General features: G+C 42.8%; 1 protein-coding gene across 2 annotated transcripts in view; it reads left to right on the forward strand.

The window, feature by feature from the left end:
- Positions 1 to 735: 735 nt before the first annotated feature.
- Positions 736 to 26,741, forward strand: part of ABCA1 (ATP binding cassette subfamily A member 1) — a 132,187-nt gene continuing 106,181 nt past the window's right edge. The window contains exons 1-2 of one of the 2 annotated variants that reach the window (XM_069575532.1): positions 736 to 1,042; positions 20,678 to 20,841. In XM_069575532.1, the coding sequence (XP_069431633.1) occupies positions 20,776 to 20,841 (66 nt within the window). In that variant the 5' untranslated portion in view covers positions 736 to 1,042; positions 20,678 to 20,775. Of the gene's footprint in view, positions 1,043 to 18,097; positions 18,360 to 20,677; positions 20,842 to 26,741 lie in introns of those variants that run through there. The other variant, XM_069575533.1, reaches the window with a different exon arrangement.

A 26,741-nucleotide genomic window follows, 5' to 3' on the forward strand; every position in this document is an offset into this window, starting at 1 on the left:
AGACTGCGATTCTCTAGTGGTACTTTGCAAATCTGTAGAAACCAAAATACAAGCCCACGTGTATTTATCTATTACTGCTGACTGACATGGTGAAAATAAAAAGGAAATTAGTCCACAATGCTGGGTTTTCTGTGGCCTCCTTCTCCCAGTTTGCTAAGGGAAGGAGCAAGACAGTTTTCAGGGGTCCTCCTGGGACTTGGGAGGCCCCAAATTGGGAACCCCAAAGGCTCTTGAATTCCAAAGTCAGGGTTTGCGGTGGAAAACAAAACCAGCCAGTTGAACAGAGGACTGTCCATCTTCTCCCCACTCTGGGCATTTAAAGGAAAAAAAAGACTGAAGGGTTGGCATCCTTAGGGGTTTTAGCCTAGCTTTCTCTTCCCCTTTCCTCTCCTCTCTCCGCCCCCAAGTCCCTCCAGCTGAGTAAATTAACAAAGGAAACAAAAGTTGCTGAAAGAACTAGTTTAGAGAAAGCGATTTTCACTCGTGCTGTTGGCTGCCCTGAACCTGGACTAGAGTCTCTGGAGGGCACAGTCCCAAGACCGCCGTTTGCCCCTGTTCCTGCGCTGGCGGGCCGGGCTGGGCCGAGCGGCGCGGACCTACGGCGGGGGTAGGCCGGCTGCACTCCGCCCCCAGCCCCGCGCGCCGCCGGACGTCGCCCGTTTAAGGGGCGGGACGCGGCTCCACGTGCTTTCTGCTGAGTGACTGAACTACATAAACAGAGGCCGGGAAGGGGGCGGGGAAGGAGGGAGAGAACAGGCTTTGACCGATAGTAACCCCAGCGCTCAGCGCCGCCGAATCTATAAAAGGAACTAGTCGCGGCAAAACCCCGGTAATTCCGAGGCAGAGTGAGTGCTGCCGGGGCCGGCAGGGACGCGCCGACACCTCTCTACCCCGGCGCAGGTGGGCAGAACAGGGGGCGCCGTGCAACCAGCGCCGCCACAGCCAATTTCTCGGGGCGCTTTGCTCCCTTTACCCCCCTTCTTTTCCGAAGGGTTTTTCAAGGGGTTGGGGAAAGAGCCACAAACACAAAAGTGGAAAACAGGTAAGAGTCTCTTCAGCGACTTGGACGTTATTGTTTCGTTTCGGGCCGAGGGGACTTTGGGAAGCTCTGGGTGTCGGGGACTTTAGTCCGAACCCCCACATCCCCACTTCCTGCAGCACAAACGGGCTCGTAAATGTGGAGAGGACGTCCTAGGAGGAGCTCTGGCCACCCAAAGACGCGACATCGCTGCTCTCAGGGTTCGCCCGCGGTGGAGCTCGGGGAGCATCTCTGGGCGCGCGGAGACCCGAGCGCAGTAGCTGGGGCGCAGTGGAATCGGGGGGCTCCTGGTGGTGCTGGAGGCGCTGCTGCCGGAGTAGGGAGAATGGGAGGTCTGGCACTGAGCTATTCCCTTTGTTTGGAAGCGCCTGAGCCGGTTGGAACCCTCTCTGGCTGCGGCTCGGCCGGCGCCCACCGGGAAAAATGCCAGCCGTCAGAATCCCCTCTGTTCGTAAGGCGCTAGTCCGGGTTGGGCTCTGATCTGGGGATAGGTCCCCCGCGCCCCTGGACTGGAGCAGCGCTTTCTGGCTCACCAAGAATGCGACTGGGAGGTGTCCCAAACAGAGTCCTTAGCGCTAGTGCTCTTTTGAGGCCTCGGGGGCTTTGTTTGATCAGGGGGTTCCTGTTCCATAGTCTCCATACGCTTCCAGGAGGTGCTGCCTCTGACGCTGTGGGAGGCTGGGGATGGGGGTAGGGGAGACGGGCGGGGCGGAGGGACGAGAGTTTTGTTTCTTTAACAAACGTTAGAAGGGTCCCTGCGGAAACCTGGAGCTGAGGTGACCATTCCCCTGCCCCCCCTTCCCCCCATCTTCCTGCCCTTTGCTGAGTGTCTCTTGGAGCAGCTTCAGGGAGGGCATGGATGGGGAAGCTAGGGCGAGACGGTGCAGCAGAATGACCGAGAGTAACCCCGGCAGGCGGTGCAGAGCTCGCAGCTCCGCGGGCGGGCTGTGCTTCGTGGTGGGGGGAGGGAGGGCTGAGCGCCGGCTGCCGGTGGCCACGGGGGGAACTGATCCACAGCGCCTCCTGGCCGGGTGGCCTGGGAATCGGCTCCTTGGCCCGAGTGAGGCCAGGCTGCAAGAGGCTTTGTCGCCTGCTATGGTTCCGACCGAGATCCAAGGAAGACGGGTGATTGTAGACTGGGAGGAAACCTGGGGATCAGGCGAAAGTGCTTCTGCTTGTGTTTTAGATTGCTTCCCAACTCCCAGAGAGTTGCTAAATGGAAGGTTCTTGGGGCGTGCGTGGGCCAGTATTGTGTGTAGGTGCTTGTTTTTCAGCACTCATCGAAAAGAAGGGAATAAACAAGATAAAAGAAAACAGGGAGAGAAGGAAAAAGGGAGAGAAAGAAATGTAGCCCTGGAAATAATTGGCCTTTGTCTTTTGCAAAAGCGATACCATCAGCTTTTAAAACCAGAACTTTTCAGTGAAACAAGGAAGTGAGTGCGTGGTATATACATTCATATAATAGACGATAAATTTGATATTTAAAAAATTCCTTGGTGATAAAAATCAGCAAGTCACTTCCTAAGGACCGATTCCCACCTCCCATCAAAGAACACCTCATAAAAATTTGCAAGTTCAAAAGCAGAGTTTTAATGGCCTTTTAAACAATAGTGTGGGACCCAAACCTAAGTTTCGATCTTTTCAGACAAAATTTAAAACACACCTAAAGAAGTACTTAGTTTTTTATCTCCCCTTTTATTTCAGCCCATTTTCCTCATACTTACTACGAAATTAATGGAGGCTTTCTGTTGTTCTTGTCATTCTCTTTGAGACACTTATCCTAAATCAAGGAAAGTGTGAGAGCAAAGGGAGAAGGTTCTGGAGTAGAACCTCTTCTGATGGTAAATAATTTTCAAGTACAAAGTCTTCCTTGTCAGCCTATTCCCCAAGTACTCCTTGTTTGTGTTTTTTTTTTTTTAACTTTTAGTTTTACATTAAAGTATAACTGATTAACAATATTTGATAGTTTCAGGTGACAACAAAGGAACTTAGTCACACATACATGTATCCATTCCCAAATGCTCCTTTTATAGGAGCTTTAATGCTTTATGCTTTAAGTTAATTCATGATAGAGTTTTGGGAAAACATTAGATACACAGAGCAAGAAGCGGTAGAATTGGAGTGACAGCCTTGGATGACCACAGTTCAAGGGGTAAGAATTGCTACTGCAGTCAGAGTGATTCTTGAGCCCCCTTGCAGGGACCAGCCTGTTGTTCCAGAATGATGTATCTGATTGTGAAATGGACGCTTGTGATATGTGTCTCCCCTTCAGATGAGCATTTAAAATCTCAGCTCTCAATTTACATCTACATAGAGGCCTATAATGAACCCTGGATACCTTTTGACTTAGGGCATATTTACAGTTCATGTGAGACTAGCTTAGATTGGAAAAGGGTGATTAGGGTTTGATTGTTTCCAACCTCTGCTCTTAATGATTACATTATTAAAAATGAATGAAACCAAATAAAACTCACTGACACAGTTTTTTATCTTCTGTAGTATTTATCTTGTATGCAGAGAAGTTGTAATATTTTTCGTTTAAATTTTTTTTAGGGGATCTTCCTTCCCATAAGCTAAGTTGCTTATGCTATATCCCGCATGATTGTAAATTGTTAATACCTTTGCTATTTTTATTTTCAGCTCCTAAAAAATTAAATGGACATTGCCTTAGATTCCTTAATAACCCCTTCCTTAATTCCTGAACTTCTGACAGTCTAGAAAATTCTGATAGACATGTCATTTTAGCATTTCTAAAATACTCTAAATTCCAAATACATTTTTATTTACTATCTAGATGGTAAAGAAATAATGGAAATTTAATGCTCTTTATGGTTAATTACCTCCATATCAAATTTTAAAGATCTTGCTGAAAATTTGTTTTAATTTAACTGTTCTGGAGGAGGGCTTACACTAAAACTGAAACCTTCTTCATATCTGCATGTGGAAATTATCATAAGTGTGGTAGTTACTGCAATATTTATTTAATAGACACTGTTAAATAGCACCAGGTGCCAAATATTATTACAAATGCTTTTCAAATACTATTTTAATTTTAACCACAAATCCATCTGTTATCCCTATTTTGCAGACTAAGAAACAGAGAGAGTTTCTGGCCACACACCTTGCAACTGGTAGAGCTAAGTTTTGAACCTATCCAGTGAGCCCCAGAGTTCTTTGACTCCCACACTAAGCAGTCAAGTGGTACAGTTCCAGTTGCTGTAGGCAGGGGACTTTGCGAGGATGCTCGCTGAGTTCTGGTACATATATCTGCTCTAGTCCTTAACGGAATCTATAGCCTGTATCTTATTTCCCTTCTTGCTGTGAGTGGGCCAGCCAAATTCTCTTCAGCGTGTTGGGACATTGATTGCGTAGGGATTGCAACACCATGGAAAGGACAGACAGTAAAATTTGCTCAACTCTAGCTCTTCGTTTAAAATAAAAAATTTACTGGAGTTTCAGTCAAATATTTGTAAGTCTATAATGATCTCCAAATCTTTCCCTGTGTAATACATAAAAAATGGATAGAGGGTTTGACTGTGAAAGGATAAGGAACAAAAGAAAAGGGGAAGGGAACTATTAGCTTAGCTGTCAATCTTTGGTGAATTTTTAAAATTGCTTATTGTACAATATGACTTCTGTTTGTTTTATCCCTCAATATGTCAGAGACCTTCTGAAATAACCTGTTTTTCTGTTACTGACGTTACTGTCTAGAAATCAAATTTAGCTTTTTTCTTATGGCATCTTTCTCTGAGCAAATACATTTTCAAAGTCAGCTTAAATAAAGGTGAGACAGAATGGGAAACTTTTTCTTATTAAATTGGTGTAGCACCTTGGACATAACTCTTAGAAAAGGTTTTTCTTGGTAAAAAGTTATGCTTATTATTGATTTACCTTATGCTGGGTGTTTTAAGCATTTTACATGTAATAATTTAGTTCACTCTGTTGAGAACCGCATGAGGTAGATTCTGTTATTTTCATTTTACAGACAGGGAAACTGAGGTGTAGACAGGGTAAGTAGCCTAACCATGGAGTTTGTAAGTAAGTACTGAAGCTGAGGTTGCATCCCAGGCAGTATGGTTTCCATGAATTTACCAATAACAGGGTAAGGGCTTTGTTAAAATATTGAATTTTGACAATGAAATACTTGCTAAAGGCAAAGAATGAGTCTCACTTTTCATTTGGGTATTTACGACTGAAAATAGTTCCCTGGATAGGTAACCAGCACAGATGTTGTTAGAGAGGCACATTTTAGAAATATCTGAAGCCAGAGTAAGAAAATCTTGTATGTAAAATTATTTTCAGGTAGAGCCTTTGGTTATTCTGCATTCTGTTGAGACAGTAAGCTGTTTTAAAGCAAAGAGCATTTACTCCGAGGAGCATCAGACTTGGTTCCTAAAACAAAAGAAAACTTGAAATCCTGTCTTTTTCCATTTTGAAAATTTACTCTAAGACCTGATTTAAATGCCATCCTTCTCATAAGCTCTCCTGGATTCACACCTTCCTGCCAACACTGAGTTAAAATTAACTCTCCCTTTCTTTTTTGCTCCCATAGGATTGGATCATAGCACTATTCATGTCATGGGTTTAATTGCATGGTTTTTTTTTTGGTTATAATTAACATTTATTTGTCTGGTTCTTGAGTGTATGCTTCTCTAGGAGGAGGTCTAGGATTCTTCTAGGATTAAGGTCCTAGAATCCTAGAGAATCCTAATTCTCTAGGATTAAGGTCCCAGTCTTTAATTTACTCTCCTTGATATGGAAGGGGATTCAATAAATGCTATCTTGAATAAGTCAAATAGAATGGGAAACTAATGTTGGTTTTCTATATTCTGAAAGATGAATTAAAGTGATGTGATAATCACAGAAAAGCATTAGAAGTAGAACTATATGAGAAATAACTAAGGTTAGGTTTATGATAGGTTGAGAAATATTAGTATGTACTTAGCCCAGCTTACTTTTTGTAGAACAAACAATTCTGATTCCATTCAGTTTCATTTCTCTTTTTTGAGGCAGCTGTGCTTTGAGAAAGTGATCTAGTCTGTTACATTTCACATTAAACTACATTTATTTGCACATTAATTTATTTTTTAAAAAATAAGAATGAGATAAATCACTAAGTAATTTAGAATTTAATTACTTAAAAATCAACATAAATTTTTATGTATAGAATCTTTTCTTTTATTCATTTTTTATGTGTGTGTTTCTGTATGTGTATATGTGTATTTGTTTAGAATTGCAACATTTTCTATGCTAAATCCAACTTCTAAGAAGCATTTGGAATTAAAAACACTTTATTTGGCTACTCTTGAAGTCAAAATGTTTTATGATAACTGGTGTTTAGCACCAGACACTTTGGGGGAAGAATTTTGTATATATAAAACCAATCAGTGGTTATTATTTATTGGGACAGTATTCTGGACTACATGGATAATATGCTGAAAGCTATGGATTCTCTTTTCAGAAAAAATATACACAGGCATGTACACTCCAAATTTTACATATAATTACATACAATTTGATGTAATTATATTCTACATGTAATTCCAGAAACCCACTAAGCAGTCATGTGACCCTGGGCTAGTCATTTTACTTTTCTAAGATTTAGTTTCTTGATGAAAGAGGCTGAGTACATGACTTTTAAAGAGCCACTCAAGCTTTTATATTTTCTAGATGTGTATTTAGGAAAAAGAGTGATTCTTTGATAGGAGCTGCCCAGAGAAATGTCCTGAGGGACAGTCTCAGTACTAGTGTAATAGACTGTGTGGGTTTTGAGAGGTAGAGTGGAAATACCCATGGAATACATAGGAGTGTTTTGATGAGCGTAATGACAGAAGAAAAGAAGACGGTGGGAGGAGAGGAAGAAGAAGTGAGACGGCTTTGGAATTACCTACTTATCCACATTAGGCGGATGAAGACTTGATTCATAGAATCCAAAGAAGAATTTTATCTTAAATGCAAAGGAAAAAGTGGTTGGTGATCTCAGTAAGTTTCAATGGAGCAAACATGATGGAGTGAGACATAATGAGACATTTGTCTCATTTCCGACTCACCATCTGGAGATTCTCTCTGAAAGAAAATATTCATTTGGACTCTCCATTCTGGGCATCTCCATTTTGAGTATAGATTTTGTTTTTTATAGTGCAATCCTATGAAGCCAATATATAATAGAAAGCTAACTGACTTTTGAGATATGTTCATCCTCCAAGAAAGGATGAGAAATAGACTAACCTTAAAAGGATATTTCTAAATATCTCAGAAGACTCTCACTGGGTGCAGATGGGCAAGACACAAAGTTTTCTAAAGCATTGCTTTGAGTTAGTTGTTTCAAAGATCATAACAAATTAGGACTAGAAGGAACCAGAAGGGAAAAAAAGGAGCAAGAGGTTTCATGATTGAAACAGGCATGGGAAGAGGGAAGGAACTGCTAAGAAGTTGTTTGGGTTTCATATCCCTCTTTACTCTTGCTCTTCAAAATTTCTGTAGGATGCCAGATTGGGAATAGTTTTTGTCAAGAGTCAAACCAAGCTTGTTTTCTGGAAGAAGCAAGTCCTCAAGGGTATGGCAGCTTGAATTTTATTGGATCTGATATTTAGATGGTCCAAGTTTGACATAAAGGTAACACTAATGGAAGCAGTAGCTTTCCTTGGAGAGGCAGAGAGGATGTAAAGGCCCAGAAAAATGGCTTCTAGACTGATCTGTAGACTCTTCTCCACTCCCCGATGCAAGGCTTTGGGATGGAAGTGGCAGTTTACTTTAGCTGGAGTGAGGTGTGATTTCTGGTATTGGAAGGAGGGAATAGGAAGATATCATAGTTTTAAAATGTGTGTGTGTGTGTATTATTTGTCTATGGCTAATATAAAAAAAAATACCATTAAACCGAAATTCATTCCTTTAGCAGGTATTTTTCGAACACCATGTAGAGTACTAGGTGCTGAACAAAAGTCAAAAGACGTTAACGATCTGACACCACAATGATCTTGGCATTCAAGGCTCTTCCAAATAAGACTCTGACCGTTTTGATAGCTTTGTCCTGGACCGTACGAGGCACCCACTGAGCCATCTTTTCTCACTGGTTATGAGCGCATAGTCTGGCTCAGTAACTGTAACTGACTCCCTTTATGGGTTTTCTTCTTTTCTCTGATTTCTACTTTAAGAACCCCTTCATGCTTTTTCTGAGCTCATTGTTCTGGAATCTTACATCCATCCTTCGTGGTTGATGGATTTTGTTTACACTGTACCTTCTCCTCTGATTCCTCACTGACAAAAATTTTGCCCCTTGACCGCAGGTAGATGAGCACAGTGTGGGCTGGGTCTTCCCCTCTGTTACCTCGTTTACTCCTCACTAGAACCTGGAGGTAGGCAGCATGTAAACCCCTCAGATTCTTTCAATGGACTCACACTTTTATAGTTATCAATACATATATTTTTTAAAAGTTAACCTTATATCGGTCCTCTAAATTGAAAACTGATGTCAGTTGTCTGAAATAAAAGGTAATTTTTAAAATAATTAGAATGAAAATGAATTGTTTTTTAAAGTCTGTCTATAAAATAAGCTTGCTTTCTAAAGGCACTGACTCTGAAACTTGTTCTTACTTTGTTAAAAAAGGGAAATTAAGCACATGTTATAGAAGCATTGAAAAGAAGATCAAACAGAAACTTTCTCCTTAATGTAATACAGTTTTTACAAATCTAAAGTGCTGAAAAGAGCATTTTCTCATTGTGTGATTGAGTGTTTAATACTGTGCCTGTCCATCCCCTAAAATCTTCTAAGTGGAATTTAAATATTGCTTAAATTCATCTCATAAACTTTCCTGCAATTGGGAAAATATTGCGGCTGCCGCATTTTTCTGATGGTACGTCTGATACAGAAACTAGTTAAATAATTTGTTCCTGGTTCACGTGCTTCAGTAATGGCAGAGCTGGGGGTTCAAACTTGAGTCTGAAACTCAAGCTGCAGGCAGTTTTCTTAGACTCAGAAGATCTTTTTAAAAATTTAAAGTCTTTATTGAATTTGCTACAATTTGGTTTTGGTTTTCTGGTGGCCAGGCATGGGGGATCTCAGCTTCCCAACTAGGGATCAAACCTGCACCCTCTGCATTGGAAGGTGAAGTCTTACCATTGGACTACTAAGGAAGTCCCCAGGAGACCTTCTACTCCAGTCTCCTTATATTCTGTGGCTCAGAGTGGTATAATGGCTCGCCTGAGTTCATTCCCTAGCAGTCAGTAACGGGAACTTAAAATCTTAACTTTTTGCTTCTTTAATCCAAGCTTCTTGCTACTGTATCAGAATTTAGGGTGGTATTTACAGTGTCTCTTTAGGAGAAAAAAAATTCAGTCTATAGTTCTGTCCTTTCAGCTTACAGTGGACACTGAATCTTTAATATTGAACTGGCCTCATTTATTCTGTTGTTCCAATTTGAATCTTAATGGGGTTTTCAACTGGATTTTCTTTTTCTCTCAAATAAACACTGCTCTTGGCTGTAAGTTCAAATCAAGGAAAGGCCCACAAAAGTCCCAAAGGTTGTCTTTCCCTGGGACCATTTTCTTCATGCAAAAGTAGAAAAACCTTGTGCTAATTTTGGCTGTTTAGGATTAATTGTGACTACAGGCAGTTTTTTAGCTTTTTAGTTTTCTGTTAACTTTAATGATCGTGTTAATTATAGGAAGTACCTCGAGTTCAAGATAAGGAAAGCCTTTGGTCAAGTAGTGTTTCTTCAGTTGTCAGTCCTGTTATAGGACTTGCAAATTTAGCGGAATTAGTGCCATTTTCCCATTTCCAACTCCAGTCCTATTTCACATGATCTCAGCATGGCTTTCTCCTTGGCTGTCTGACACTAGGTTCCAGTGGCCTCCAATAAGGGGAGTGGATGTCCCCCTAGAGGCTGCAAAGACCAGCAAGGCACACTGTCCTCAGGTGGAACTTCACTGGGGACTCCATGCTCAAGTGATGTAGCATACAGTGATGTAGCATACACTTAGCGTACAGTCGCTCGGGAGATGAGAGTGTGTGCATTTTAAAATGCCACTGTCAACGGCAGTTGATAAAAGGGCTAGCAGGAGTTCTACCCAATAGTTTAGTTGCATCTTTCCTTGAGCATTTTGTTATCTGGCACATAAAATGTTTGATTTGTGAAGATCTTAATGACAGTAGCACTTTCAAGAAGTACTAAGAATCATGATAACATTGAAATAATTCAGATCCATTTCCACTGGGAACATCCTTCCAGACGTCAAATAATGGAGCTCATGTTGCCAGTATTTTTTCTTTTTAAAAGCTAACATCCTTCATTTTTTGTTTTTCAGGTCAACTTGTGATCTTATTCCTCTGTAATTTAGCAAGGCAGTCAACAAAGTGGCTTGTTAGTTCAAGAGAAGGAGTTCAGTTTTGAAGTTGGGAGGGCAGGTTCGACCCTGTGCCTCTGTACCTGTCCTGGAGCTCCATCTACATCCTCACCTAGCTGGTCAGCTGGTTCTCACTGGGTTGCATCTCAGACACATGAGGCCTCTTGGACAAATGACCTGTGCTAGCACTGTCTCAAAAGCTGGTTGGTGAAAGGGGAGGTTCTGGACAAGGTTGCTGGGTTTGGTCACATGTGAGCTAGAACTGGAAAAGAGCCACAGGTGAGATTACTTGTTTTGGCAAAAGTAAAAGGAATAAAGTGTTGAGGTTGAAAAATTATATACAGGTTTTGATAAGCTTCATTGAGTGAGTTCTTGACTTGAGCCTATGAGTTTAGAGTTTGAGGCTCCTGACCAATGTTGACAGTTTTGTATTCATGGTTGAGCCCCTAGGGGAGGTGTTCTTATTAGTTGGCATGTTTACAGGGGTCTGGAGCCTCAGTCTGGCAAAATTACAGATCTCCTTTGCTCACAAGAAGTCCATGAAAATGAATGTTCTTAGCAACAAATTTGAGTGACTTTGGGGAAGACCAAATTAGATGCACTCCTGTTTAATCTGAATTTCTTTGAATGCAGCTGGAAAACTTGTCATGGTTTTGGGCTACCTGAGCTTGTCCTTTATGACATTTCTGATTTGCTACCGTTGTGAACCTGCTTTAACTAATTTTTCTCATCCCTGAGGTCTGACTTCAGAAGCCTTCACTCCACAAATGTGTACAAGCACCAAGTGGCTCTGGGCTCAGTGTGGCGTAGGACAGTAAGATGTTGCGATGGTCGCTTGTGGCCTGACTTACTGTGTAGCAGGGACCGTTGGAGCACTTAGTACACTGGAGGAGATGGTGGGGGAGCTGAAGAGATGGAGGAATAGATATAAGGCCCAGATCACCAATAGATAATTGACCTGGAAACGAGGAAGTAGTCTGGAGAACAAAACTGAGCGAGGTGCTGAAGACATGGAGGAAGGCCGCCTATGTGGAACAGAAGAGCTGACTGCTCCCAGAGCAGAAGAATAGTATATGTGTGTGGTAGGGGTCCCCAGATGAGGGGGGTTATGGTAAGACACTGGTAGAAATGGTACCAGGATACCAGCAAAACCCTTTCACATCTCCCACTGATCTGGGCATGCAGAGAGTTCCAGTGTGTTCTGGAAAGGCTGTTGGGGAAATGGTCCCTTCTGTGGACAGAGAAGGAAGAAGACAGATTGCTTTAATATTAATAAACTGCGCACTTCGTGCCCCACCTGAGTGCTTTGGGGAAGCCCAGGTAGCTCAGTGGTAAATAATTCATCTGCCAGTACAGGAGACGCAGGAGACATGGGTTCGGGAAGATCCCTTGGAGGAGGAAATGACAGCCCACTCCAGTATTCTTGCCTGGAAAATCTCATGGACAGAGGAACCTGGTGGGCTAGAGTTCATGGGATCCCAAACAGTCGGAGATGACTTAACACACACGCTGAGTACTTTACACTGTGAAGTCAGCTGCACTAATCATAGCTTCCATTTAATGGATACTTCTTTTGTCCCAAATAATGTTTTATATACATTATTTGTTCTATTTTATGGAGAGAATACAGGGACTCAATGCCTAGGGTCCCTGAGCTGCTGAGTAGCAGAGTCAGGATTCAAACCCCACTTTCTCTGACTCCAAAACCTCCCTTCTGTCTACCAGGCCATTTAATTCACGAAAATAATTAAGGACATCTGGGGAAGCTTGCTGCACAGCGGCATCAGTCCACAGGAAGGGGAAGGCACTGAAGGGATTTGGGTTTGTCTGTCCCCAAGTCCTTTGAGCACATTCATAAAAATAAACTTTTTAGGCTGGGAGAATGTTGAACATCTGAAGATGTTGACCCTTCCAAGATGTAAAGCAAACAAAATGGTTTTTGCTGATATCGTCACTAAGCCTTTTATCCTAAAATGCTCTTGGAAAGCCCTCCTCCAACAACAGGGAACATTATCCAGTCAAAGTTTTCTGCAAATAAAGGATCGCTCATGGGAGGCAGACTTGCTTGTGTTTCTGTATCACTCAGGGTGTTAGTCACTTTTATAGTTCCTTCCCTGCAGGATCCTCTAACTTTGGCATTATGATTGTGGTTGAGAAAAAAGTTGTTTTCTATGCCATGTAATGTGGACAGGTATTTCATTTCTAGGGGAAAGGTTCCTTTTCCCTATATGCTACACACCTGCAACCAGGGAAAAAGCAAATAGTTGTATTGTTTGCTGAAGTCTTCCTTTCAGGGTTGCTGTGTTTGTTTAGTGGAAATCAGCAGCGTAAGAAGGGCTGTCTCTAACATTTTGTCAGAATTTCTCCATAATTCTACAATGATGAAACAAGAACTTGAGGACAGGATGGATTTGCTTTCAGAAACTCTGGTTGTCAGTTTTAGAAGTCCTGAGGCTGTTTTAGCTGCTAGCAACTGGACTGTTGAGAGTGATAAGTAGGATCTTTGGTTGTCCAAATATCAGCAACATGATAGAAATATATTTAAACTTTTTGAATCCCCTTTAAAATAGAATTGTTGACAGCATGAGGAATTGTGCTTCTCAAAGACTCATTCTGGATTTGTACAATATTCATGTATTTCTTCTAACTTTTCAGTTTTTGTGTATTCCTGTCACAGCCCTCATTTTGAAAAGTAGCAAATACTTTCGTCCAGGAAATTGAATATATATTCCTGGGTGAAACAAGAATGTGCGGTTATATATAAGCTTACTGTTACTAATAAGCAAGTATGATACATTTGGTACTTAAAATTCTCCTTGAGTTACAAATTGTTAGAATTAATAAAATTCATTAAATCTGTGTATTTTTAAGATATTTATTTATGTGGCTGTACTTGGTCTTAGTTATGATATGTGAGATTGAGTTCCCTGACCAGGGATCCTACCTGGGCCCCCTGCATCAGGAATGTAGAATCTTAGCCACTGGACCACCAGGAAAGTACTGGATCTGTATTTTTAAAACAGGTCTTGTGATAGCAGCGCCTCTTCTAGAATGACAGGAATCTTCTAGAATGATAGAATGACTTCCTTTTATCTGTGACTTTTATCTTGGAGGATTTCTTACATCATTTTTTCTCTTTAAATTTGAATATTAAGATGTTATGGGTATAAGTAGGAACATAGTTTCAGGGGTCACCAAGTACCAGCCCATGACCTTTCTGCAGGCCTCTAAGGGTTTAGTGGCAACTAAGGACAGTTTCCCTGAGTTGTGAGTCTACAGTATGTCTGGAGAGTGTGAGGGGATAGAATTTAAGGATTAGCATGAATGGCCTTACAGGTAGAGAGCTCGGTGACAACTAGAGGCCAGAAAAGAAACTGAGGCAGTTAAAATAACTTCAGGCTTGATAAAGTTGATGGCTATCTTGGGAGAAGTCATGGGGAGACTTTCCAAGTCATCTTCTTCCACCACGGCAGCCATGCCCTGTCATCAGCCATGGGTGCAAAGAACCTGTTCCAGCCTGGTTTTAACCTCGCTATCATTTTCCATAAATGTGGCTACTGATCTGGAGACATACACTCAGAGAGGCAATTAAAAAAACAGACCTCTTCCAAAGAAGCATGCTCTGGTGGTCTTATAGGTTTCATATCTTCAATTCTACAGAAACTTCTACATCTCTCTGGAGATGAGACGCAGCAGTACCTGTGATCCTTGTATTTGCATCAGCATCTGAGGAAGAGGTCATTAGTTGAGCTTTAGCGCCAACACATTTACTACAGTTTGTAAGTTATATAGTTATATCCTGCCTTAAATCTATCTCTTGCTTTTGTTATTGGCTAGTTATTTATTGGCGTAGGACATCCAGACATAGTTTCATCAGGAGAGATTTCAACTTCTGTCTCACTTCTGGAAACTATGGGAAAATTTGTCTAACAAAGAAGAACACACACATACTTGTTTATTAATTTGTTTGTTTAGAGAAAGAGCTGTCATAAAACCACTGTTTTTGAAAGATGAAAGTCAGTTGCTGGCTGCATGTTCTGTGTGTATGAGCTATTTGGGTAGAACTGATAGGAAAAGTGTGTTCAGAAGAATAAACAGAGTTGTAGGAGGAACACAGTAGTGAGAAGGTAGGAGCAGTTGTTGACAAAGCTATTTCTGGAGAAACCTGGAGGCCAGTTCCACCTCTTGGGGGTGAGTCTGGACAGGCCCCTTGCTTTTGGTGGGCCTTGGCTTCTTTGTAAGATTGGGGTGTGGTGGGAGTGGGTCTCTAAAGCTGCAATGACTTCTTCCTATCAGCTGGGGGTTGGCCTTGTGCAAGCTTGTCCTCTTCTGCTTCTAGGGGCCGACTTCTTAGCTCCAGTGAGAAATGGCAGTTGTGTGGTTCCCAGTGGAGGCTGGCCTTCCTTGGAGTGAGCGGGTAGGAGGTTCCCTGCCCCCCTCTCAGCCTCATGTGCTTGCAGTGTTCTTGTAGGAAGGAAAAAGACCAACCAACCCTTTGTTACTGCACAAACTAAGAGTTTCGGATGGTAGTGAAAACATGTGCGTTTTTTTCCCTTACTGAATTTCTGTAGACAGATTTAATGTTTTGGAAGGGTAGAAGGCAGTCACGGGATGTAGTTCCTGTTTTCCTTTTGACGACAGTAAGTGGGAAAAAATCCTCCCACCTTGTCTTTTCAGCTTGTCTGCTTCTTTCTCTCTCTTCCTTTCTTTTTCTCTCATCTCTCTTTGAAACTTACCTGTAAAGTTCAAAAGGGCTGAACATTTTGGCGAGGATGGGGGTTGGAGGAACAGTGCAGTAGCTGCTGACTGGGGTCATCATTGCCCCCTTGGGACCAGGCTTCCTGTGAACCTCTACTCTTTTTCTTTGCCACCATTGCTGAGTCTGCCTGGTATTTCATATTTTGTTTTAGGAAAAGTTAGAAGAATTCACAATCCCAGCTGTCACTTGGTGACCCCTTTGCCAGTAGCATATGGCACATTCTCATTTCACGGACCTAAAGAAAAGAATTACCCACCTATTATTACTCTCTTTGCTCTGCTTTATTTTTCTTCATTATTCTTATCACCCACTGCCTTAACAACAGTCCTACTGTTATTTGTCAGGTCTTCTTCCACCTTGCTAGAAGTTCCATGAGAACACTTTTGTTCATTGCTGAATCTCCAATGTCTGGGACAGCACCTGCACATAATAGGTATTTAATAAATATTTGCTGTGGCTAATGGAAGCTAATTTGCTGTGGCTAATGGAAGCTAATGGAGAAGGAAATGGCAACCCACTCCAGTGTTCTTGCCTGGAGACTCCCAGGAATGGGGGAGCCTGGTGGGCTGCTGTCTATGGGGTCGCACAGAGTCGGACACGACTGAAGCGACTTAGCAGCAGTAGTACTAGTGGTAGTAGTAATGGAAGCCTTGCAGAGTTAAGGCTGCAGTTTGTGGAATGAACAGGAGTTGATGATTTTATTCATCATTTACTTTCCTAGAGAATCACACAATACTCAAGTACACCATATAGTTCTTATTTCTTCCAAGGCATGATTTGACTTGTGGAATATGTTAATTATTATCATAGAACACATGTTTTTTCTGGGGGGGGGAATCATTGACATATAATTTACATGTGGTTAAATTTAGCCTTTTTTACACATATAGTCTGAACAGTTTTGATACATCTGTATAGTATATGTATAACTACTGCCACAACCATGGTGTGGAATATATCTGTCACTCAGTGCTTCTTACAGTCTGTCTTCTCCCCTACCCACTGGCAACCAGGGCTCTGATTTCTGTCCCCATTATTTCACCTTTCCAGAATGTCATATAAGTAGATTCATATAGTATGTAGTCTTTTGTGTCTGACTTTTTTCTCTTAGCATAAGACTTTTGAGATTTCTCTCATGCTGTTGAATGTATTAGTAGTGTGGTCCCTTTTTTATTGCTGAGTAGTATTCCATTTTAATTTATTCACTAATTTATGAATCTTTGGATTGCTCCCAGTTTGGACTATTCTGTGTAAAACTTTGATGGATGTTCACATACAGGTCTTTGTGTGAACGTATGCTATCATTTCTTTCAGGCAAATACCTAGGACAGGATGGTTGGGCTATATTATAAGTCTGTGTGTAATTTTATAAGAAACCACCAGAGTATTTAACAAAGTGACTGTTCCATTTTCATTCCTACAAGCAGTGTCAGTTGCTACTCATACTTCAAAATTTAAAAACTTGTAGTAGTTCCAGTGGATATGTAGTGGTATCTCATTGTGGTTTTAATTTTCATTTCTCTGCAACTAATAATTGCTTATTTGAGAAGGTCATGGTTTAGCAGGCTATGGTATTCTCTAGGTATTTAATAATTTTAAAATATCAGTGGCATTTGAAGTGAAAATTTCTTTTAAAAAATTTGGCCGAAGATCTAATTGGTCACTTGCATGAGGTCATACTGTACAAAAAAGGTTGGGGTGTGGAAACTATGTCAGATTTTGGCAAAGGGTGATTCGCCTGGGTGACTGATGTGGAGACCTGGAAAGGACATGCTAGGGCTTGACATGAAGGTGGGGAAAAAGTAGGTTTCTTGGCTCCTCTGGCCTTGGCAGGGCCTGCTCCATCCTTAGCTAAACCTGTGTTTGTGGGAATCCAACCTAGATTCAGTGCCACTTTCCTGGATATCCCAGGAGTCACCAGCAACCCTCGCGGCTATCCCCAGTGTGTGGTGAACTTAGAGCCCCTTCCCTGGGGACAATTTGCCTTAATCAGTTAATCAAGCTTGAGAAATCGGTTACCACAGGCCCAGGAGTGCCACCACCCTTCCATCTTGAATCCCTATTTCTCACATCCATCTCATAGTTAATTAATTAAGCAAATACTCCCTGAAGGCTTACTCTGTGCCTTATACTGTTTTGCATGTTGGGGAAAACTGCGATTAAGAAAGAGAAATGATCCTGTGGACTCAGAAAGTGGCAGAAATGATGCAAGGGAAAACAGAGGCTGCCGTGAATGCACCTTGGAGGGGTTTTTAACCAGATGTCAGTGCAGGGGAGGTATCAGGACAGGATCCTACGGTTGAGGAAGATTCGGCCTGGCTGACCATGCTGGAAGCGGCAGTTCAGGACAAGAACATGCAGGAGGCCTAGTGGTGGGAGAGAGGGCTGCCCATTTGTAGCCGGGAGTAGTTTTCTGGAGCTTGGTTTAGAAAGTGGGGAGTGGTGAGAAAGGAGGCTGGAGTCACTGGGGAGACCAGCTAAACCAAGGTGAGGACTGCACTTTATCCCCAGGGCAGTGGGGTGCTGACAAAGGCAGTTTTAAGTGGGAGAGTGGCTTGTTTGGAGCTTTGGTTTAGTGGCATCACTTTGGTTTCTCTGTGATAAATGGATGGAGGGGGTAAGACTGGAGGCAGGGAGTTCAGGGAAGTGGCTGTTGTGGTCGTCCAGGAGCCGGAAGAGGGTGGCCTATTGGCTGGCCATGATTGTGAAGTGGGACACTTTCCAGCCAGTAACTGGAAATGTGCACAGGGTCAGAAATGAGTGTGCTACTAGCTTTGAAGCATTGAGAAATCTAGTCAATACATAGTACGGCCTTCTTTTTGGTTTTGGTTTGTTTGTTTGCTTCCTTGGAAAGCTGATGTAGAAATGTCCCTTTGGCCTCAGTTACCTGAGCAGAGGATTTGGGCATTGCCAAAACCTTCTCTTTGGATAAAATTGCTCCCAGCAGTGGTCACCATGTTCTGAGGCGGGAGGAGGGAATTACGCAAGAGGCCCCGGGCTATGCCAAGGTGGGTAGGAAAGTGGGGCAAGTTACCCAGCGAAGCCGGAGCAATACCTTCTACCGCTGCATAGGCTACTTCTTGCTGACGTCTCTGCGTGTCTCCTGGAGGGTCTCTGAAGCCAGGATCCATGTCTGGAAATGCAGAAACCCTGCTTTAGGAAAACGCTCTCCAGAAAGCTTCCTCCCGGCCGTTCTCGTCTCATACACATTCTGCAGAGGTGTGTCTTCATTTCTTCTGAGATTCTCCACTCAGATTTAGGGGATTCTGTGTCCTGGTTTGAGCCTGAGGGTCTTTAACACTAGGCCATTCTGATTTCATCCTTCCTACTTTGCCCCTCCTACCTTGTCAGAAACCCACGATGGATTTGCTAAAAAATGCTGCTGCTGCTGCTGCTGCTGCTAAAAATAATGGAGTAGAAAAGAATGTTTGGACAGGAGATAACCATTTCTCTGTAAGAGGTAGGGATGGACCAGAGAAAGAAAAGTGGGGAGGAGGGAGCTCATTTCTTTGCCACTTACAATGTGCCGTGTGCTTTTCTGGGGAACTTATATATTTACTTATATTGTCTCATTGACAATTGAATATCCATTGAATATCCTGCAAGGTAGTTATTATCACCCCCATTTTACACTGTGGAAATTGATGCTCAGAGGGCATAAAGTTTTGGCCGAGGGCACGTAGTTGAGAAGCTGGGCCTAATTCCCATCTAAGCTGTCTTTCCTTTTTAAATTATAAACTTATGTTCCAACCTCCTCATTGTTACCTTGGGGACCTGAAAAGATTGGTGTAGCTTCTAAATCAACTAAGTGATTCCTGGAGAGCACCTTTAGCATCAGGAAAATCTAGCTAATTATTTATTTCGGTGTTTCTGGAATGAAACCCTGTCCCAGGCCACGTACAAAATGATTTAGGATTACAAGCACGAAGCTCATAACCAAATTTTGGCTCTCAGCGCTCAGAGAGACCAGTGGCCATCTTTAAATAACAAATTGTGGATGGACTCAGTGCTGGTTTAATTATTTTTAGTGAGAATATTTTGGGGGAGGGGCATCTGTGTCCATCTACAGGTTTGCTGAGCAAGTGATAAAGAAAAAAAAGATCCTAAGGCTTGACTCTTTCACAGGAATCCCTGATTTGTTGGCTTATCAATGAGTGAATTAAAATATATAATAGTAGAGTCAGTGATTCTTTTCAGACACTGTAGACTGCTTACATTCCCTTTTCTTTTGTACAAGTTTTTAATCCAAGTCCTTGTGCTGTGGGGGCCAAGAGGGTAAAGTCCTGCTAGAGGTTGACCTTTGCGTTGAGGTCCGTTTGGACTCACAGACTTTTAGTCCAATACTTAGTTTTGCTTCCACAAGTGGTCACTACATTCTTAGCCCTTTCTGCTGTTTGTTCCTCCTGCCTAATCTCCCATCCCCATCTCCATTCCACCAGAGACCACAATGATTAAATGAGCCATTTTAGAGGTAAAGTTGGTTTCTTATTTCTGCTAAGAGTTCCTGGCTGTGAAGTGGTATCAGGGCTTAGCTTCGACCTGTGTATCCCTCCCTTCTTTCAGTTTTTATTTTCTGCCCTTTCCCAGGTTTAATTTTACTATGACTACTGGGATTACTCCAGCATTAAATAAATACTATTGTTGAGGGGCAGCTGGGACACACAGAAGGTTGTATCGCCTGTTTATGAGAGCCTCCCCTTCCCCCAGCATGGCAAAACAGTCCTCCAAGGAGGCATCTGTGACACCTGACGAGGAGTAGGTGGGCCCTGTGTACAGGTACAGGTGGAGCAAGGCCAAAAGTGTGCATATGTCCAGACAGTGGGAACTTGTCAGTTTCACAGGAGATGCTCTCTGCCTGCCTTGGCTGCCTTGTTTTACTCCATGGGATATTGTTTTCTCTTCACACACATAGAAAACTAGGGGTTGTCCTCCTCACTTAGGAGCCAGGTGTCTGTGGCATTTCCTTGGTGTTTACTCACAGTTGTCTAAGACACGCTGTGATGTTTCAGATTAGGAAACTGCTCTATCAGTGGTGCCATTTATCATTGGAAGGACTCCGCTTTGTGGCGAGATGAAAATGTAGTCTACAGCAAATTTCAGACAATAGTGTTAAGTCACTCCAGGTTCAAGGCGAAATTTATAAATGCTGCTGACATTTTCTGAGAAGGAAGGCATTTTCTAAGAGAAGGGAGGCAGGTCTCTGGGATTCCAGTATGCCATTTGCAGCTCTGGTGTTTTGGGCACATAAGATTGATCACTTAGGTCTGCCTTCAATTTTTCATTCCCAGTGGTCACATCAGTGGAGCTCAAGTGATTCGGATAATAACGACTTACTCACAGGCTAAAGCCAGAAAAGCTCCAACATCCCTGTTTACCAGAGACCCGAGGCTGCAAGTCGAGGACTCATGCCTTGTGGAGAGGCAGTCATGAGACAGAACCGGGTGTTGAGGGCTCAGATGAGGGGGCTGGTGCAACAGCCCTCACTGGCGTATGGCTTTGCAGCAAAAACTAACATCCCCTCTTGCTTTATCTTTCAGTTAATGACCAGCCACAGCGTCCCTGCTGTGAGCTCCAGCCACTTCCTTCCCAGGCTCCCGAGCCTCACGCAGGCTGCTGTGGTGCTGGCTGAGGTAACATGGCTTATTGGCCTCAGCTGAGATTGCTGCTGTGGAAGAACCTCACTTTCAGAAGAAGACAAACAGTAAGCCTGGGTTTCTCCGGGGGTTCTCTCCTGCTTTTCTTCCTGATTTTGATTTGGGAGTGAAGAAGGGGCGGAAAAGAGATTCTTCTTTTTTTTTTTTTTAACTTATTTCAATTGGAGGATAATTCCTTTACTACAGTATTGTTCTTCTTGGTTTTCTTAAGGGGATTGAATGTGTCTGGCCCTGGTGGACCCAGGACTGTGTGGGGTCATGATTTAGCTAGCCCTGTCTCTTATCATACGAGGCAGATTTGCAACCAGGTGGCAGTCATAGCTTTGGTTTGTGCTAGTGCCCAGGCCTAAGTTCAGACGCCTGGAACCTGGCATACATTGCTGCTTGGCCATCTTACTCCTAACTTTTGCTGCAGCCCTGGGGGCTGCTTGGCTCTTCAAGAGCTCCTAATGGTCTGGGTGGTGGAGTTGAAGTGAGTTCATGGCCCAGCTCTTAGAGGTCAGAGACTGAATCTTTTAGTATGGGCTTTCCCCTTTCAGCTTGGACTGCGAGCCTGGAGGAATACAAAACAGATTTGTTTTATTTCTGTGGAGGGTACTATGCCATTCACTTCTGGATGAGACAGTGATCCTTTCAAAAACCCTGAGAATACCATCTTTAACACTCAGTAAATGATATTTTTCTGTGAGAAGGTACAAACTATAAGGCCTGGAGATTTCTCTGAAGCTCTGGTATCAGCTCTTGGTTTCTCCCTCCCTGAACACCCCTGGAGGTCCTGTCTGATCTCCTGTGTTTAGCCACACCCTCTCTATAGTTGACTTCTAAATGTCTGTTTCCTGCCCTGCATTTTTTCCTGAATTCTAAGCCTACATCCCCTTTTGGCTGTCCTCTGGAGAAGGCAATGGCAACCCACTCCAGTACTCCTGCCTGGAAAATCCCATGGGCGGAGGAGCCTGGTGGGCTGCAGTCCATGGGGTCGCTAAGAGTCGGACACGACTGAGCGACTTCCCTTTCACTTTTCACTTTCATGCATCGGAGAAGGAAATGGCAACCCACTCCAGTGTTCTTGCCTGGAGAATCCCAGGGACGGGGGAGCCTGGTGGGCTTCCGTCTCTGGGGTCGCACAGAGTTGGACACGACTGAAATGACTTAGCAGCATGAAGCGTAACACATCTGCAACAGAAGTGACCATCCTCTTTAGACTCAAAGAGCCATAAGGAATCTTGGAGATAACTTAAGGGATCTTGGAGATAAACTTCACTGTTTCTGAAACTAGACTAATGCTGGCCCTTCTTTAAAAGAACAAATATGTCAAAGTCCCCTCGTGTTCACTGAACATATTTTTTATTATAATGTTACGTGAATATGTACATATGTGAAACTAGATATAAACCCCTTATTCTTATAGATTGTCATGCAAACATATGACCTATACAGACTTATAAATTAAGTGCAAACAAAACTGCAGAACCAGTACAGTTCAAATTAACACTGTTAGTGTAGTAAGGCGACTGACACTGTTTGAAGGCAACAGTGTGACTATGGTAGTGAACACTTATTTGTTTGAGTTTGGACAGTCTATATTACCATGTGTTAATGATTCCGTTTTCCAATGACTTTCCAATTTTTCCAGTGACTTTCGTTGGATATCATTTGCTTTCATTTGGTCCAGTCTCATCATTCACAAATTGCTTCTGCATCTGTGCCTTTCTCATTGGTCTACTGCAATTATATTGGTGCTAAAGTGAAGTCGCTCAGTCTTGTCCGACTCTTTTCAACCCCATGGACTGTAACCTACCAGGCTCCTCCGTCCATGGGATTTTCCAGGCAAGAGTACTGGAGTGGGTTGCCATTTTCTTCTCCAGGGGATCTTCCAAACCCAGGGATCGAACCCAGGTCTCCCGCATTGTAGGCAGACACGTTTACTGTCTGACCCACCAGGGAATATTGGTGCTAACACAATGGCAAACACAAATAGAAACTTAGACTTGTGATCTTGTGCCAGAACTTGGTTGTAAAGTAGGCATTCAGAAAATCCAGGTATGTTTATTTCCTTAGATGACCATTGAAATGAAAACACAAAGTGTTTAAAATCCCGACAGAGAACTCATATAATCCCTCATGAAATTATATATATTATTTGTATACATATACTAGTTTGAGAAACACTGACTTTTCAGTCCCTCATATTACATGCAGGGAGCTGAATCCCAAAGTCACTTAATGAGAGAGTAGGAACTAAAATTTATGCATCCTATCTGTCTTGATAATAATAATCATACTAAAATATAATGATATTATATAATATATAATATAATAAAAGCAAACACTTAGATTGCACTTCCATGTACTAGGCACTAAAGAGAATTGTTAACTAGATTAATCCTTTTAAGATCCACAAAGTACTGTTGTTTCCCTGTAACACAAAATGCTATTGTGTTATAACTGGGGAACTTAAATCACAGAGAGAATATAAGTAATTTGTCTGAGTTTCACACTGCTAGTCAGGGGCGTATGTAGTGTTCAGTTCTAAATAATCTGACTCTAGAGTTGGCTCTCTAAACCACTGTCAGATTGCTCTTCAGTGGTATTAGTTTTTCTATCTTCAGTCTCAACATCTTGAAGTTTCTAACCTTTTCCTTACCTTTGTCCCTGCCTCCCACAGCTGTACCCAGGCCCTGGTGTTCCCAAGACCTATATATTCATTTCCTAATCTCATTTCTTAGCTACTCTGTGGTCCAGGTCCCCAGTCTCTTCTTATCATGTTGGCAGCAGGCCATGTGATGGGGAACTGTCTTTGCTGTGCTGTGTCTATTAGCCAGTGAGTAATGGAAAGAACTATATCATCTTAGTAATGCAAAGTCTCAAGCCCAAACCTGTCATTTTACAGATAAAGCAGGGAAGGGATGTCCCCAAGGTCAACTAAGGAATCAGGAGCACAGGGTCCCAGAACAGGATTTGGGATTGGGCCATCCAGACTGGGCTAGTGTCTGTTAGTCTTGCTGCTTCTTGCTCAATATTGCTTATCAGTTTAAAAAGAGCTACAATTAGAGAGATAGGCAGCCTTCATAAAAGGCAATTTTTGGCCCTGTGGCAGAGTTCTTATTGAAGGGGAAGTAAGACATAGTATTCTGACGCAGAAGGAGTTCTTTGGATATACACCTACGGTCTGCTAGCTTGTCTGCCTTACCTTCCTTCCTGATTTTCTACAGGAAATGTGTTTTGCCCAAACTAGAAAAAAAAAAAAGGTGATTTATTTCAGGTTGCAGAAGTTTAGGGTGTCAGGGTTGGAAAGATCTGACCTGACCCTTGTACAGTTGATGGGAATGGGGTTTCAGGTGTGGGGCAGGGGGTCCTGAGTGGATCAGTCATAGTAACACCAGAATCAATTTCCTGATGGCCCTAGAGGCACAAGTTCTTTTGAGCAGGCTTTGCCTTATTTGCACAGGAGGTTTAATACCCAGGGATCTCAAGTGCTGGCTGTCCCATGTTTAATACCCATGGATCTCAATTGCTTCCCAGTCCAAATGGCTTGGATCTATAGATATATTGATTGTAGACAGTGAAACCTGTTTAGGGTCTTGGTTCCACACTGTTAGCTCAGAACATGCCCTGCCCTGTAGGCAGGGGAAGGAGTTAGCAGCTCCATGACAGTTCTCACCTACAGTGTACAGAATCCTTGCTTAATTTCCCCCTCAGAGATCCTGGATGTACTCGCTTGGCTCCATAGCTTGGCACTGGGGATATGCTTAACAAGCATTTGCTCAGTGAGGGGTGAATGTGTTAAATGGGCCATTAGTTTATAGATCTTGAGGAGGTGCCCCTGCTAGAGGGGCCGCATGTGCAGGGAGACCGGAAGAAGATGTAGGAGCTGGGTGCTGAACAGTAAACCCCAGAGCAACCTTCTTGAAAGGTGGCCATTTGCTCATTCACTCTGTGTCCTCATTTGCTAATGAATTTGGGGGACCTCTTTTCTTGTGCCCCCATTATGCAGACTCATGGGGACCATCAGCCAGGGGTAGCTTTCTGCTGCTCCTGCTGCTCCTGTTAGGCAAAGAATACATTGAAAATGAGTTGCGTAAGTGGGGTGCAAAGCTCAGTTTGGGTACAAAGTAACAGTTAACTTGTGTGGGTGGTGGTCAGTGAGCACAAATAGGGCTTGGGACAGGAAAGGCGAGGGGCTTCGGAGTTCTCTGGATCCCCATCTGGTTTTAGGCTGAGCCAGACATCAAGGTCCCTGTGGAACAGATGGGACAGAATATGGCCGTATGGCCTTTCTTTTTTGCCTTTGGTGTTAATTTTCTCACTTAGATCTGTTTAGCCATGTGGCTGAGAAAATAGATAATTTTAATTTCTGCATATTTTAGAGTATCAATATTTGGGTACTGTTCAGTGACAAGGAATAAGCAATCAAATAAATACAAATTGAGTCCTCATTTAAGAGCCACTGGAGAATTTTACATGGTAGATGCAAACTAACCCTCCCAGCTTCCAGTTTCGCCTGATACATTTCTTCCCTGTCCTTAGTTCTGGCCTGGCAATGCTGGTTCAAATCCAGCTAATAATTCTAATTATTATCTGATTTTAATTCAATTCTAATTCCAGCGTGGCCACTATATGCCTTAATGGCTTGCTGCTGCTGCTTAATGGCTTAGGGAAACTCATTTTCCCTGACTTTTAGTTTCCCCTTCTATGGAATGAGGACAGTTAGCACAAATAGCCATTTATTGTTTCCTTTGAATAAATATTTGCTAAGCATCTACTGCATGTAAGACAGTGTCCTGGGTGTACAGTGGTGAATCAGACAGGCAGGATCCCTGCTTTCATAGAGCTTACAGTTCAGCCAGGAAAGCAGATATGAAGCATGTTGTCACGTAAGTAGAAATATCATAGCTGTGGTAAGTGCTGTGAAGGAAAAAAAAAGAAACTGTCCTACTATGTCAGTTACCACTAGACTGTGGGTAGGGACTTAATTTAGAATGAAAGGTCATGACATTTAACCTGAGTGCCTTGATGTTTAAGCAGCAGTTAGCCAGGGAAAGATCAGGAGCTCAGCCACTGGGGCACTGGCTTCCAGGCAGAGAGACAGGGTGTGAAGGCCACGTACCTAATGCATGTCCTGGAGCCAAGGGACAGGAGCACCAGTGGCACTGAAGGAAGACTGGCTGCGGGTGAGCTGGGAGTCGGCAGGGTCAGGTCATGGAGCTGGCAGAGGACAGCTTATTTTTATATAATGTGCAAAAGGAGTCCCCCGAGGTAGGTAGGTCATGATGACGAGGATCAGATTGTGTGGTCCTTGGCACTGAGGGGACCTGAAGGATGACAGCCTGAGCATATGCATGTGCCAGTTTGTGCTCTGTTTTTGGGCTTCCCAGGTGGCCTCGCCATAAAAAACCCGCATGCCAGTACAGGAGACATGAGACTCGGGTTTGATCCTTGGGTTGGGAAGATCTCCTGGAGGAGGGCACGTATTCTTGCCTGGAAAATTCCATGGACAGAGGAGCCTGAGTGGCTACGGTCCATGGGGTCGCGAAGAGTCAGACATGACTGAAGCGACTTAGCATGGCATGTGTGTTGTGTATTTCCAAATAATCTTCATATTATAATAATTATGATTCTTGATGTATAGGTTGTATTTTATACTTTTGAAAGTACTCTTGTACCTGTTATCTTCTTGATTTTCACAGCAATCCTGAGAGGTATTCATTACAATTTCTGTTTCATAGATGAAGGAAGTATTATAAATTAGTACATCATTAAGAGGAGGGACTAGAAGTTTTGACCCCAAATCTACCATGGGATAATGCCAGTGACATTCCTGGTAGCAATACAGGGATCCATGCAGTTTTCATTTTATAACCTCATACATTATTGCCAACATTGAGATATTTCTTGTGTTTGCCATTATAAGTAAGTTACTATAAAGATTTTATACATACAACCTTTT

The sequence above is a fragment of the Ovis canadensis genome, chromosome 2 (assembly GCF_042477335.2).
Source record: "Ovis canadensis isolate MfBH-ARS-UI-01 breed Bighorn chromosome 2, ARS-UI_OviCan_v2, whole genome shotgun sequence".
In the NCBI taxonomy this organism is placed as follows: Eukaryota; Metazoa; Chordata; class Mammalia; order Artiodactyla; family Bovidae; genus Ovis; species Ovis canadensis.